The sequence below is a fragment of the Hemitrygon akajei genome, chromosome 28 (genome assembly GCF_048418815.1).
Source record: "Hemitrygon akajei chromosome 28, sHemAka1.3, whole genome shotgun sequence".
NCBI classification, from domain to species: Eukaryota; Metazoa; Chordata; class Chondrichthyes; order Myliobatiformes; family Dasyatidae; genus Hemitrygon; species Hemitrygon akajei.
In genome coordinates, this window is record NC_133151.1 from 6064143 (window position 1) to 6078640 (window position 14498).

At 46.9% G+C, this 14498-nt stretch overlaps 1 protein-coding gene across 1 annotated transcript in view; it reads left to right on the forward strand.

Moving 5' to 3' along the window:
- The window catches only part of LOC140717642 (serine/threonine-protein kinase D3-like), a 54900-nt gene that overhangs the window by 9277 nt on the left and 31125 nt on the right, over nucleotides 1-14498 (forward strand). Inside the window, exon 2 of the mRNA XM_073031248.1 lies at nucleotides 4826-4967. Within this exon, the coding sequence (XP_072887349.1) occupies nucleotides 4826-4967 (142 nt within the window). The remainder of the gene's footprint in view (nucleotides 1-4825; nucleotides 4968-14498) is intronic.

The window sequence follows — 14498 nt, forward strand, 5'->3', positions numbered from 1 at the left end:
GATAGAGAGAGAGAGAGACAGACAGACAGATAGATAGACTGATAGAGAGAGAGAGAGAGAGACAGATAGATACACAGACAGATAGACAGACAGACAGATATATATATAGATAGATAGATAGATAGATAGATAGATAGATAGACAGATTGATAGATAGATAGAGAGACAGACTGATAGACAGACAGACAGATAGATAGACTGATAGGTAGATAGACAGATAGAGAGAGAGACAGATAGATAGACAGACAGAAAGACATAGACAGAGACAGATAGATAGACAGATAGATAGATAGACAGATTGATAGATAGATAGACAGATAGATAGATAGATAGATAGATAGATAGACAGATTGATAGATAGATAGATTGATAGATAGATAGATAGATAGACAGATTGATAGATAGATAGATAGACAGATTGATAGATAGATAGATAGATAGATAGACAGATTGATAGATAGAGAGAGAGACAGACTGATAGACAGACAGACAGATAGATAGACTGATAGGTAGATAGACAGATAGAGAGAGAGACAGATAGATAGACAGACAGAAAGACATAGACAGAGACAGATAGATAGACAGATAGATAGATAGACAGATTGATAGATAGATAGACAGATAGATAGATAGATAGATAGATAGACAGATTGATAGATAGACAGATTGATAGATAGATAGATAGACAGATAGATAGATAGATAGATAGATAGATAGATAGATAGATAGATAGATAGATAGATAGACAGATAAGCAAGCAATAAAAACATCGAGCATATGAGATGAGGAGGCCTTGAAAATGAGTCCATAGGCTGTGGGAACATTTCAGTGAAGTTATTCCCCGCTGGTTGAAGGTTGAGGGGTAGTAACTGTTTCTGGACCTGTTGGTGCGAGTCCTGAGGCTCCTGTACCTCCTTCCTGATGGTTGAGGGGTAGTAACTGTTCCTGAACCTGGTGGTGCGAGTCCTGTGGCTCCTGTACTTCCTTCCTGATGGTTGAGGGGTAGTAACTGTTCCTGAACCTGGTGGTGCGAGACCTGAGGCTCCTGTACCTCCTTCCTGATGGTTGAGGGGTAGTAACTGTTCCTGAACCTGGTGGTGTGGGTCCTGAGGCTCCTGTACCTCCTTCCTGATGGTTGAGGGGTAATAACTGTTCCTGAACCTGGTGGTGTGGGACCTGAGGCTCCTGTACCTTCTCCCCGATGGCAGCAGCGAGAAGAGCGCGCGGCCTGGGTGGTGGGGGTCCCCTTCCTGCTCGTTGGTGGGGTCGGCTTTGCCCACGACGGACTGGGCCGTATCCACTACTCATTTGTAGGGTTTTCCATTCGAGGGCGTTGGTGTTGCCACAGCGGGCTGCGATGCGACCGGTCAACAACCTCTCCGCCACGCATCTGGAGAAGTTTGTCAAGGTCTCGGATGTCATGCCGAACTTTTACAAACTTCTAACGGATCAATTGGACCTGCGTGCTGGGCCCAGTACGGGTTCGCCGAAATGAAGACACCGAGGTCGTTAAAGGGTTTAAACGTGCTGCCTCAGCAAAGCAGTCAGTGTAATCAAAGACCACCCCCCCACCCCCCAACCCTGGACATTCTCCCTTCTCCCCTCTCCCATCGGGCAATAGATACAATGCCCCACCCGGGTCAAAGATGGTTTCTACCCCGCTGTTGCCAGACTCTTAATACAAGGAGACGGCCTCCTGACCTCGTTATAAACTTGCACCTTATCGTTCACCTGCCCTGTGACGTTTTATACTGGACTCGGTTGTGGTTTTCGCCTCGATGCACCGTGCGGTGATCTGATCTGTATGAACAGTGCCCCCGATGCGCTTTCAGTGCATCTCCGCTGCAATAATAAACCCATTTCAATTCCAATATCAGTCAGCCGCGCTCCCGGGCGCGAGTCTGAGTGAGAGGAAAGGACGGGAGGTCCGTCTCGGTGAACAGGGAGGGTGGGGACCGGACCCCATCCCCTCCCATTCAGTCAGAGGCAATGGCCGACCTTGGTGGTTACGGAGCGGTGTGTTACCGCGGAGAGTCAGTTCTCCCCCTGTCCCCGGACCGCTGCGCAGGCACGCCGCCACGGTCGATGGCTGACTGCCCTCTGGTCTGACGGGCCCGCTGTCTGCCAGGTGAACTGTGCGCAGATTTCCCTTCCCCAAGGTCGGACATGCTGAGAGGCGATCTGACCCAGTCAACCGTCCCCTTCACATCACAACTACACTCTGCAGGTGCTGGAAATCTGGGACAGCCTAACTCCCTCCGGCCCCTACACCCCTCCCCGTCTCTGTCACCCCCTCCGGCCCCTACACCCCTCCCCGTCTCTGTCACCCCTCCGGCCCCTACACCCCTCCCCGTCTCTGTCACCCCCCTCCGGCCCCTACACCCCTCCCTGTCTCTGTAACCCCCTCCAGTCCCTACACCCCTATCCATCTCTGTAACCCCCTCCTGCCCCTACACTCCTCCCCATCTCTTTAACTCCTTCCAGTCCCTACACCCCTCCCCGTCCCTGTCACCCCCCTCCTGCCCCTACACCCCTACCCATCCCTTTTACTCCCTACACCCTCTCTTTTTCTGTAACTCCCTCTGGCCATATATTTTTTTACTGTCAGCCGTAAGATTAAAAAAAATAACAATATTTAAAACTCTTCATTTCCCATACACTGTAGGCAATCAGTTAGTACTGGCCCCTCTCCGGTGACCTTCACGCTCTCGAAACCCGCCTGCTTTAACCACAAGAGCCGTCTCGGCTCAACCAACATCAACCAGGCCGGCCCTTACAATTCTCTGCAGTTCACACACGCCGACACCCCCACCTGCTCGCAGGCAGTTTACCAGATGCCCCGTGATCTGTCACAAGTTCACAGAACTACAGACACAAACCACTCCCCCCACCAGCTTCCTGCTGCCTCACCGGACTCTCAGCCCAGCGCGGGCGACTAATAACGCCCTTCCTTCGTCCTCTCCCCTCGCCTCAACTCACATCCCTCCCCGTCGCCACCCCTTCCCCATTGACCACCCCCACCCCCCGCCTCTGTCCCAGCCCTCCCCGAGGGACGGATCTCACTGGGGTGGAGGGGGGGACAGGCCTCCCGCCTCCACTTGGCCCTCCCCGGGGGATGGTCACAAGTTTCGCTTCAGTCAGTGACCCTCTCCCAAGCCGAGCTTTCGAAAGTTCGGAGGAAGTTGAAGGGATTTTTTTTTTACATCCCTCGGGCTGGTTGCTGTCAGCCCCGAACTTGTGGCGCAGAGGGTGTAGAGGGAATGTTCGCCCCCCACCCCTCCTGCCTAGTGAATCGGCGAGAGTTTTTACAGTCTGACCCGTGACCCCCAGACCCCGGCAACTTCTCCAGCAGTAATACAGACAGACAGACAGACAGGCAGACAGACAGGCAGACAGACAGACAGACAGACAGGCAGGCAGACAGACAGGCAGACAGACATACTTTATTGATCCCGAGGGAAATTGGGTTTCATTACAGCCGCACCAACCAAGAATAGTGAAGAAATATAGCAATATAAAACCATAAATAATTAAATAATAATAAGTTAATCATGCCAAGTGGAAATAAGTCCAGGACCAGCCTATTGGCTCAGGGTGTCTGACACTCCGAGGGAGGAGTTGTAAAGTTTGATGGCCACAGGCAGGAATGACTTCCTATGACGCTCAGTGTTACATCTCGGTGGAATGAGTCTCTGGCTGAATGTACTCCTGTGCCTAACCAGTACATTATGGAGTGGATGGGAGACATTGTCCAAGATGGCATGCAACTTGGACAGCATCCTCTTTTCAGACACCGCCGTCAGAGAGTCCAGTTCCACCCCCACAACATCACTGGCCTCACGAATGAGTTTGTTGATTCTGTTGGTGTCCGCTACCCTCAGCCTGCTGCCCCAGCACACAACAGCAAACATGATAGCACCGGCCACCACAGCCTCGTAGCCTCGTAACGAAGGCATCTCCGTGTCCCGCACTCTGAGAGTCAGCGTCCCCGGTCCCCGGTCTCCGTGTCCCGCACACTGGGAGTCATTGTCCCCGGTCCCCGGTCTCCGTGTTCCGCACACTGGGAGTCATCGTCCCCGGTCTCCGTGTCCCGCACACTGGGAGTCATCGTCCCCGGTCCCCGGTCTCCGTGTTCCGCACACTGGCCTGGGACCTCCGTGGCCCTGAGAAAAGTCTCGCCCCGGGCCCATCCGAACACAAGCTGGACCCAGGGCAGGAGGCGAAGTTTTTGAGGTGTTGGAATGATATTTTGAGCTCCTCTTTCTGTGGGGTGGGCACAACTCCCTCCCATTGGTGCTGCTCTGGATGGCTGGATGAGAGAGTGGTGGGGATGATGGACACTGAGATCCGGGACAGTGGGGCAGGGGTCTGCGGGTCAGAGGGCATCGAGGTCCGGGACAGTGGGGCAGGGGTCTGCGGGTCAGAGGGCATCGAGGTCCGGGACAGTGGGGCAGGGGTCTGCGGGTCAGAGGGCATCGAGATCCGGGACAGTGGGGCAGGGGTCTGACCGGAGGGGGTTACAGAGACGGGGAGGGGTGTAGGGGCCAGAGGGGGTTACAGAGACGGGGAGTGAGTTACAGAGATGTGGAGGGGTGTAGGGGTATGTGGACAGGAGAATATGGGGCTGATCCTATCCCGTGAGGGGAGGGGAGGGGAAGGGCGGGTCTGACGGTGTGTGGGCTGTGGTGGTGGACAGAAGCTGAATACGGAGCCGGGGGAGAAGAGGAGGGGTTGGGGGGGGGGAATCAGCCCTGGGGTAAGGTGGGGGTTGTCTACTCTCTGGCAGGGGGTCTGAACACTCTCTGTCTCCCTCCCCACCCCGCAGTTCCCGGACGCCACCTTCTACCAGCTAACCGCCGGGCAGCTGCTGCTCTTCCGCCACGAGCTGGAATCCGAGAACATCTTGCGGAGGCTGAGGTCCTCCGACGCCATCCGGCAGGGAGACCTGATTGAGGTGGTCCTGGCAGGTGAGTGTCTGTCCGATTCCCCATACCTCACGGCTTGCTACAGCAGCTGCTCACCCCGCGACCGCAAGAAACTACGGCGAAGAAGACAGAACAGTACAGGCCCTTCGGCCCGTCCTGTTGTACCTGCCCTTCTTTTTCCTTTTTTTTTTGCTCAGCGTAACAAAGCTTCCAACTTCCAGATACATTTCCAGTTCTTCCCCTCACAGACATCGGCTCTCAGAACACTTCCATCCAAATACAGACATCACCCCCACATCCTATACAAAAGCCCTCATTAGTACAGCAGACAGGTTCACATCCACATGCTGCAGAAAAGGTTGCCGTGTTTTATGAAAACTATTTTGTTTTTGAGTGTACCAGACATGTCAAAAAGTGCAAAGGATTATAAATACTTTAAATCAGAGGTGTCAAACTCAAGGCCCGCGGTGGAATTATCTTTGGCCCGCGAGATAATATCTAATTACTATTAAAGCTGGCCCCAGTAATCGAAGCGCCTATGGCGTATGATATGGCTAATGCTGAGTTTATTCAGGAACCAGGTTTTCAGGGTTTTTAGTGTTTATTCGGCAGTCTTCTTCATAAGAAACGGAATTTGTAAAGTGAAACACTTTGTAAAGTTATAGCAGAGACTGAGACACATGAGAGCAGGCTGAAAAAACGGAGGCAACGAAAGCTGCGTTCGCACGCGTCCGACCGATCCGGCCCGCATGAAGCTGCATTTTGCTCAATCCGGCCCGTGACCTAAAATGAGTTTGACACCCCTGCTTTAAATACTCCTAATCTACAGGTTTTAGTTTTTACCTCTCTTTTAGCAAGAAAAGCAATCTTGCTTAAATGATAGATAGATAGATAGATAGATACTTTATTCATCCCCATGGGGAAATTCAACTTTTTTTCCAATGTCCCATACACTTGTTGTAGCAAAACTAATTACATACAATACTTAACTCAGTAAAAAAATATGATATGCATCTAAATCACCATCTCAAAAAGCATTAATAATAGCTTTTAAAAAGTTCTTAAGTCCTGGCGGTAGAATTGTAAAGCCTAATGGCATTGGGGAGTATTGACCTCTTCATCCTGTCTGAGGAGCATTGCATCGATAGTAACCTGTCACTGAAACTGCTTCTCTGTCTCTGGATGGTGCTATGTAGAGGATGTTCAGAGTTATCCATAATTGACCGTAGCCTACTCAGCGCCCTTCGCTCAGCTACCGATGTTAAACTCTCCAGTACTTTGCCCACGACAGAGCCCGCCTTCCTTACCAGCTTATTAAGACGTGAGGCGTCCCTCTTCTTAATGCTTCCTCCCCAACACGCCACCACAAAGAAGAGGGCGCTCTCCACAACTGACCTATAGAACATCATCAGCATCTCACTACAGACATTGAATGACGCCAACCTTCTTAGGAAGTACATTCGACTCTGTGCCTTCCTGCACAAGGCATCTGTGTTGGCAGTCCAGTCAAGCTTCTCGTCTAACTGTACTCCCAGATACTTGTAGGTCTTAACCTGCTCCACACATTCTCCATTAATGATCACTGGCTCCATATGAGGCCTAGATCTCCTAAAGTCCACCACCATCTCCTTAAGGAGTCTACCCCTCCTACACATCTTCAATGGCTACGTGATATTATGTCTTACTTAAATTTAGAAAAGATTCACTGCTCAGTCTTAAATCCGAAACAATCTTTTTATGATATCTGGGGACCTTTCCTAAATTACTTTTCCAATTTATAAAGTTTAACAGTGCACAGACTGTTATGTATATTTTTATCTTCTCTTCTTAAGCGAATATTTTTTTTTTCTAATTGTCCATTGTCATCCGTCAGCTTTTTTCTTTGGTAGTTGGTAGGGGGTTGACTTTTTTTAATATAAAAATTTCTTTTATGATGTACGACCTATCTTTAAATTTTTGATTTACCTTTATGTGTTACGCTATAACATTTTGATCAATTTTATTACAATATATGAAGGTACACGATTTATGTTGAGATGTATCTGTGCGTTGCACTCTGTAAATCTTGTTTTTTTTTTCTTCCGAATAAAAATATTGTAAAAAGAAAAGGAAAAAAAAAGTCCAAAGGAATGTACTCCATGGTTAATCTACGCCAACTAAAAAGCCCAGGGGCCTTATCGGATATCCAACAAAGTAAAATGTTCTTCCTGGCACAAGAAGTCAGGATGTTAAAAAGTTTTCATCTTCAATCTTTTTTTACTGATTTAAAAAAAATAAGAATAAATACAAATCAGAGGAGAAGTTATATCAGATACATATTTCAATAAAAGTACAAACAAAGAAAGGAATATAGACTGTCAAAATCATATATAGTACAGTATTGAGCTCATATATAAAAGGAATCACAACTCCTCTTAACAATTCATAAAAAAAAGACTCAAAATTTCTACTGTTGAGAAGAAAAAACCCCACTAAACTAACCTAAAACAAACAAAAAAGACCGGGCAGTCCATTTGAGGATATAATTACCAAAAAAAAAGGTGATAAATCCTACTGGTCAAATCTGAAACATCACGGAGAAGAAGAAAGAAGATTACCGAGAAAAGTTTTAAAAAAAAGAGAACATTTAAATCATATGAAAATATTGAATGAAAGGTGGCCGGGTTTGCTCAAATTCGAAAGGATGTATCGAACGTCCGACTTCTAATTCTGTCCAAGCTTAAACGCGACATAATGGAGGAGAGCCGGGGGGAAAAAAAGAAGTTTCTTCCGATGTGCATTAACGATACGACTGTTGGATAAGCCTAAGAGAAAAGACACTGGGTCCAGTTCAAGCTCCATCTTCAGAATCTTTTCCATTTCACCCAAAATATCACTCCAGTGTGCCTGAAGTTTAGGGCAAGCCCAGAAACAGTGGGTGAAAGTTCCAGTGTTTACTTTTCACTTAGAACACGCATTGGAGAAACCCCCGACTTAATTTCGAGAGACGATCCGTAGTCAGATGGGTTCTGTGCAGAATTTTGAGTTGCAATGCTTTAGTTCTATTACAAACTGAAATTTTCTTTGCATTATCACAGATGTCTTCCCATGTTTCTGCTGTAATTTCCACTCCCGGCTCTTCCTCCCAGACCCTTCCCGGCTGCTCCGCCTCTCCACAAGAACATTCCCTCAGGATGCTGTAAAAAGTACTAACGGAGGCTTCACCCTTAGAACGAAACACCCTCTTTTCTGTCAGAAATCAGTTGACAATGATGTTTTTCTCTGTATATAATCTGTATATTTCTGTATATTGGAAAGGCCGAATTTGGAGTATTATGTACAGTTCTGGTCACCGAATTATAGGAAAGATGTCAACAAAATAGAGAGAGTACAGAGGAGATTTACTAGAATGTTACCTGGGTTTCAGCACCTAAGTTACAGAGAAAGGTTGAACAAGTTAGGTCTTTATTCTTTGGAGCATAGAAGGTTGAGGGGGGGACTTGATAGAGGTATTTAAAATTATGAGGGGGATAGATAGAGTTGACGTCGATAGGCTTTTTCCATTGAGAGTAGGGGAGATTCAAACAAGACGACATGAGTTGAGAGTTAAGGGGCAAAAGTTTTGGGGTAATACGAGGGGGAACTTCTTTAACCATATAACCATATAACAATCACAGCACGGAAACAGGCCATTCCGGCCCTCCTAGTCCGTGCCGAACTCTTAATCTCACCTAGTCCCACCTACCCACACTCAGCCCATAACCCGCCACTCCTTTCCTGTCCATATACCTATCCAACTTTACCTTAAATGACACAACTGAACTGGCCTCTACTACTTCTACAGGAAGCTCATTCCACACAGCTATCACTCTCTGAGTAAAGAAATACCCCCTCGTGTTTCCCTTAAACTTTTGCCCCCTAACTCTCAAATCATGTCCTCTCGTTTGAATCTCCCCTACTCTCAATGGAAACAGCCTATTCACGTCAACTCTATCTATCCCTCTCAAAATTTTAAATACCTCGATCAAATCCCCCCTCAACCTTCTACGCTCCAATGAATAGAGACCTAACTTGTTCAACCTTTCTCTGTAACTTAAGTGCTGAAACCCAGGTAACATCCTAGTAAATCGTCTCTGCACTCTCTCTAATTTATTGATATCTTTCCTATAATTCGGTGACCAGAGAGTGGTAGCTGTGTGGAACGAGCTTCCAGTAGAAGTGGTAGAGGCAGGTTCGATATTGTCATTTAAAGTAAAATTGGATAGGTATATGGACAGGAAAGGAATGGAGGGTTATGGGCTGAGTGCAGGTCGTTGGGACTAGGTGAGAGTAAGCGTTCGGCACAGACTAGAAGGGCTGAGATGGCCTGTTTCCATGCTGTAATTGTTATATGGTTATATGGTTAATCTCTTATCTGGAAGAAATGAAAAAGATCCTTGTTGGGTTATGTTAAATTTCTGTACTATTTGACTAAAAGACATCATTGTTCCTCCATCAAACAAATCTCCTAGACGGAAAATACCCTCAGAAATCCAAAGTTTAAATCCAGAATCCATTATACAGGCTGAAAATCTGGACCGCCGGTTATTGGAGTGTAGGGTGATATTTTCGAGGCGTTGCCCTCAATTTGTCGCACCGCCCTCCAGGCCCCGACTGTATTAATTGTTATCGGATTGCGACAACATTCCTTAACTAGTTTCATCTTATTAAGGAAAAGCAAATTAATAAGAGGGCATTTTGCTTGTGAGGCTTCAATGTCCAGCCAGATTGAGGAGGGGTCCCTGCAAACCCAGTCAACCACATAAGATAAAAAGGAACTTAATTGACATTTTTTGTTGTCTGGAAAATCCAGACCCCCCAAGACTACCGGGAAGCTGTAACTTAGACAGTTTAATACAGGGTCTTTTTTTTGTGTTCCAGATGAAAGAAACAAACCAGCCATTTTTCAAAAGTATTTGTTGGGTAAAAACGACTGGAGTCACTCGTATTGGGCAGAGCAGACGAGGGAGGGTGTGTTCATTTTGGGGCGAGGATATTCGGCCAAGCCAGGAAACGGGAAGGGTGCTCCATCGCTCAAGATCTTGTCAGATAACCGTGTAAAGTTAGCTTTGAACAACTGATCAAACGTAGGCGTGATAAATATGCCCAGGTAAACAAAACCTGTCTGCGACCATCGAAAGGGGGAAACACCCCTGGGTGTCAGGTACCAGCTGCGGTTACCCCAGGGGCATAGCCTCGGATTCAGTAGAGTCGATTTTATAAACCCGAAAAGGCGCTAAATGAATTGATGCATTGTATAGGGTGGGGCACTGACATAGCAGGGTTCGATAAGAAAATTAGATCATCATCCGCATACAGTGTAATCTTACGTGACTTTAAGCCAATGTCTGGAGCAGATGTTTTGGGGGTCTCGCCGAATAGCCTCAACCAACTCGTGTGAAAAGTAGAGGTGATAAAGGGCAGCCCCTCAGAATAGACAATAGACAGTAGGTGCAGGAGTAGGCCATTCGGCCCTTCTAGCCAGCACCGCCATTCACTGTGATCATGGCTGATCATCCACAATCAGTACCCCGTTCCTGCCTTCTCCCCATATCCCTTGACCCCGCTATCTATAAGAGCTCTATCTAACTCTCTCTTTAATGCATCCAGAGACTTGGCCTCCACTGCCTTCTGGGGCAGAGCATTCCACAGATCCACAACTCTCCGGGTGAAAAAGTTTTTCCGCATCTCTGTTCTAAATGGCCTACCCCTTATTCTTAAACTGTGGCCTCTAGTTCTGGACTCACCCATCAGCGAGAACATGCTTCCTGCCTCCAGCGTGTCCAATCCCTTAATAATCTTCTATGTTTCAATCAGATCCCCTCTCATCCTTCTAAATTCCAGTGTATACAAGCCCAGTCGCTCCATTCTTTCAACATATGACCGTCGCGCCTACTAAAATTATCCGACCTACTGTAGTGACGATCGCAGCCAAAAGGTCATTATAAAGAACCTTAACCCACTTAGTAAACTCATCGCCCAAACCAAATCGTTCTGAAGTGAAAAAAGGATACAGCTATTCGATACGATCAAAGGCCTTTTCTGCCCATAAGGAAACCACCAAGCCGTCCACTGCCTGTTGCTGACGTGCCTGAATCACGTCAAGTAATCTTCTGATATTGTTAGATGATCTAAGGCCTTTCACAAAACCCGTTTGATCCTTCTTTGTGATTAAAGGGAACGCAGTTTCTAATCGCAACGCTGTTTTAGTGCCCGCCTTTTAACCTGTTCTGAGATCAATCTAACCTTCCCGCCACCCCGCCACACACACTTTATCTACTGAAGGAGATGTAAGGTGCTCCGCTACCCTGTAGGTCACCCCTTGGGGAAGGTCTAGCCCCTGCTTACCCATAGCCCCTGTCTATGGATCTGTGTGTGTCTGTAACCGTGTCTTGTCTGCGTGTCTGTAACTGTGTCTTGTCTGTGTCTACGGGTCTGTGTGTGTCTGTAACCGTGTCTTGTCTGTGTCTATGGGTCTGTGTGTGTCTGTAACCGTGTCTTGTCTGCGTGTCTGTAACTGTGTCTTGTCTGTGTCTATGGGTCTGTGTGTGTCTGTAACTGTGTCTTGTCTGTGTCTATGGGTCTGTGTGTGTCTGTAACCGTGTCTTGTCTGTGTGTCTGTAACTGTGTCTTGTCTGTGTCTATGGGTCTGTGTGTGTCTGTAACTGTGTCTTGTCTGTGTGTCTGTAACCGTGTCTTGTCTGTGTGTGTCTGTAACTGTGTCTTGTCTGTGTCTATGGGTCTGTGTGTGTCTGTAACTGTGTCTTGTCTGTGTGTCTGTAACCGTGTCTTGTCTGTGTGTGTCTGTAACCGTGTCTTGTCTGTGTGTCTGTAACTGTGTCTTGTCTGTGTGTGTCTGTAACCGTGTCTTGTCTGTGTCTATGGGTCTCTGTGTCTGTAACCGTGTCTTGTCTGTGTCTATGGGTCTGTGTGTGTCTGTAACCGTGTCTTGTCTGTGTGTGTCTGTAATTGTGTCTACGGGACTGCTACAGAAAGCTGATTTACACAACGCTCACTCCCTGGCTGTGTCCGTGGTAAAAAGTGGAACTTGAACAAATGAATCCAGCTCCGTTTATTCGAAGGCCTTCGTTTTCACCGTAACAACTTTGTGTGTTTACGTCCACAGGACTGTCTGACTCAGTAGACGTTTGTGGTTCTGCATCTTGTCTGCCTGTGTCTGTGGGTCTGTGTGTGTTAGTGTGTCTCTGTAACTGTGCATCATGCCTGTGTCATTTGTGTCTATCAGTCTGTGCATCTGTGACTGTACTTCTGTGTGTGTGTGTGTGTGTGTGTGTGTGTGTGTGTGTGTGTGTGTGTGTGTGTGTGTGTGTGTGTGTGTGTGTGTCTGACTGTGTCTCTGTGTGAGATGTGTGTATGTATGTGTCAATAGACAATAGGTGCAGAAGTAGACCATTCGGCCCTTCGAGCCTGCATGGCCATTTTGAGATCATGGCTGATCATCTACTATCAATACCCGGTTCCTGCCTTGTCCCCATACCCCTTGATTCCCCTATCCATAAGATACCTATCTAGTTCCTTCTTGAAAGCATCCAGAGAATTGGCCTCCACTACCTTCCGAGGCAGTGCATTCCAGACCCCCACAACTCTCTGGGAGAAGAAGTTTTTCCTTAACTCTGTCCTAAATGACCTACCCCTTATTCTCAAACCATGCCCTCTGGTACTGGACTCTCCCAGCATCTGGAACATATTTCCTGCCTCTATCTTGTCCATTCCCTTAATAATCTTATATGTTTCAATCAGATCCCCTCTCAATCTCCTTAATTCCAGCGTCAAGCCCAGTCTCTCTAACCTCTCTGTGTAAGACAGTCCAGACATCCCAGGAATTAACCTCGTGAATCTACGCTGCACTTCCTCTACAGCCAGGATGTCCTTCCTTAACCCTGGAAACCAAAACTGTACACGATACTCCAGGTGTGGTCTCACCATGGCCCTGTACAAATGCAAGAGGATTTCCTTGCTCTTGTACTCAATTCCCTTTGTAATAAAGGCCAACATTCCATTAGCCTTCTTCACTGCCTGCTGCACTTGCTCATTCACCTTCAGTGACTGATGAACAAGGACTCCTAGATCTCTTTGTATTTCTCCCTTACCTAACTCTACACCGTTCAGATAATAATCTGCCTTCCTGTTCTTACTCCCAAAGTGGATAACTTCACACTTATTCACATTAAACGTCATCTGCCAAGTATCTGCCCACTCACCCAGCCTATCCAAGTCACCCTGAATTCTCCTAACATCCTCATCACATGTCACCCTGCCACCCAGCTTAGTATCATCAGCAAATTTGCTGATGTTATTTTCAATGCCTTCATCCAAATTGTTGACGTAAATTGTAAACATCTGTGGTCCCAATACCGAGCCCTGTGGCACCCCACTAGTCACCACCTGCCATTCCGAGAAACACCCATTCACCGTTACCCTTTGCTTTCTATCTGCCAACCAGTTTTCTATCCATGTCAATGTCTTCCCCCCGATGCCATGAGCTCTGATTTTACCCACCAATCTCCTATGTGGGACCTTATCAAATGCCTTCTGAAAATCGAGGTACACTACATCCACTGGATCTCCCCCGTCTAACTTCCTGGTTACATCCTCGAAAAACTCCAACAGATTAGTCAAGCATGATTTACCCTTGGTAAATCCATGCTGGCTCGGCCCAATCCTATCACTGCTATCTAGATATGCCACTATTTCATCCTTAATAATGGACTCTAGTATCTTTCCCACCACCGATGTCAGGCTGACAGGTCGATAGTTCTCTGTTTTCTCCCTCCCTCCTTTCTTAAAAAGTGGGATAACATTAGCCATTCTCCAATCCTCAGGAACCGATCCTGAAACTAAGGAACATTGGAAAATGATTACCAATGCATCCACAATTTCCAGGGCCACCTCCTTTAGTACCCTAGGATGCAGACCATCTGGACCTGGGGATTTGTCAGCCTTCAGTCCCATCAGTCTACTCATCACTGTTTCCTTCCTAATGTCAATCTGTTTCATTTCCTCTGTTACCCTATATCCTTGGCCCATCCATACATCTGGGAGATTGCTTGTGTCTTCCTTAGTGAAAACAGATCTAAAGTACTCATTAAATTCTTCTGCCATTTCTCTGTTTCCCATAACAATTTCACCCAATTCATTCTTCAAGGGCCCAACATTGTTCTTAACTATCTTCTTTCTCTTCACATACCTAAAAAAGCTTTTGCTATCCTCCTTTATATTCCTGGCTAGCTTGCGTTCATACCTCATTTTTTCTCCCCGTATTGTCTTTTTAGTTAAGTTCTGTTGTTCCTTAAAAACTTCCAATCATCTGTCCTCCCACTCACCTTAGCTCTGTCATACTTCCTTTTTTTTAATGCTATGCAATCTCTGACTTCCTTTGTCAACCACTGTGGCCCCTTTCCCTCCTTTGAATCCTTCCTTCTCTGGGGGATGAACTGATTTTGCACCTTGTGCATTATTCCCAAGAATACCTGTCATTGCTGTTCTACTGACTTTTCTGCTAGGCTATCCGTCCAGTCAACTTTGGCCAGCTCC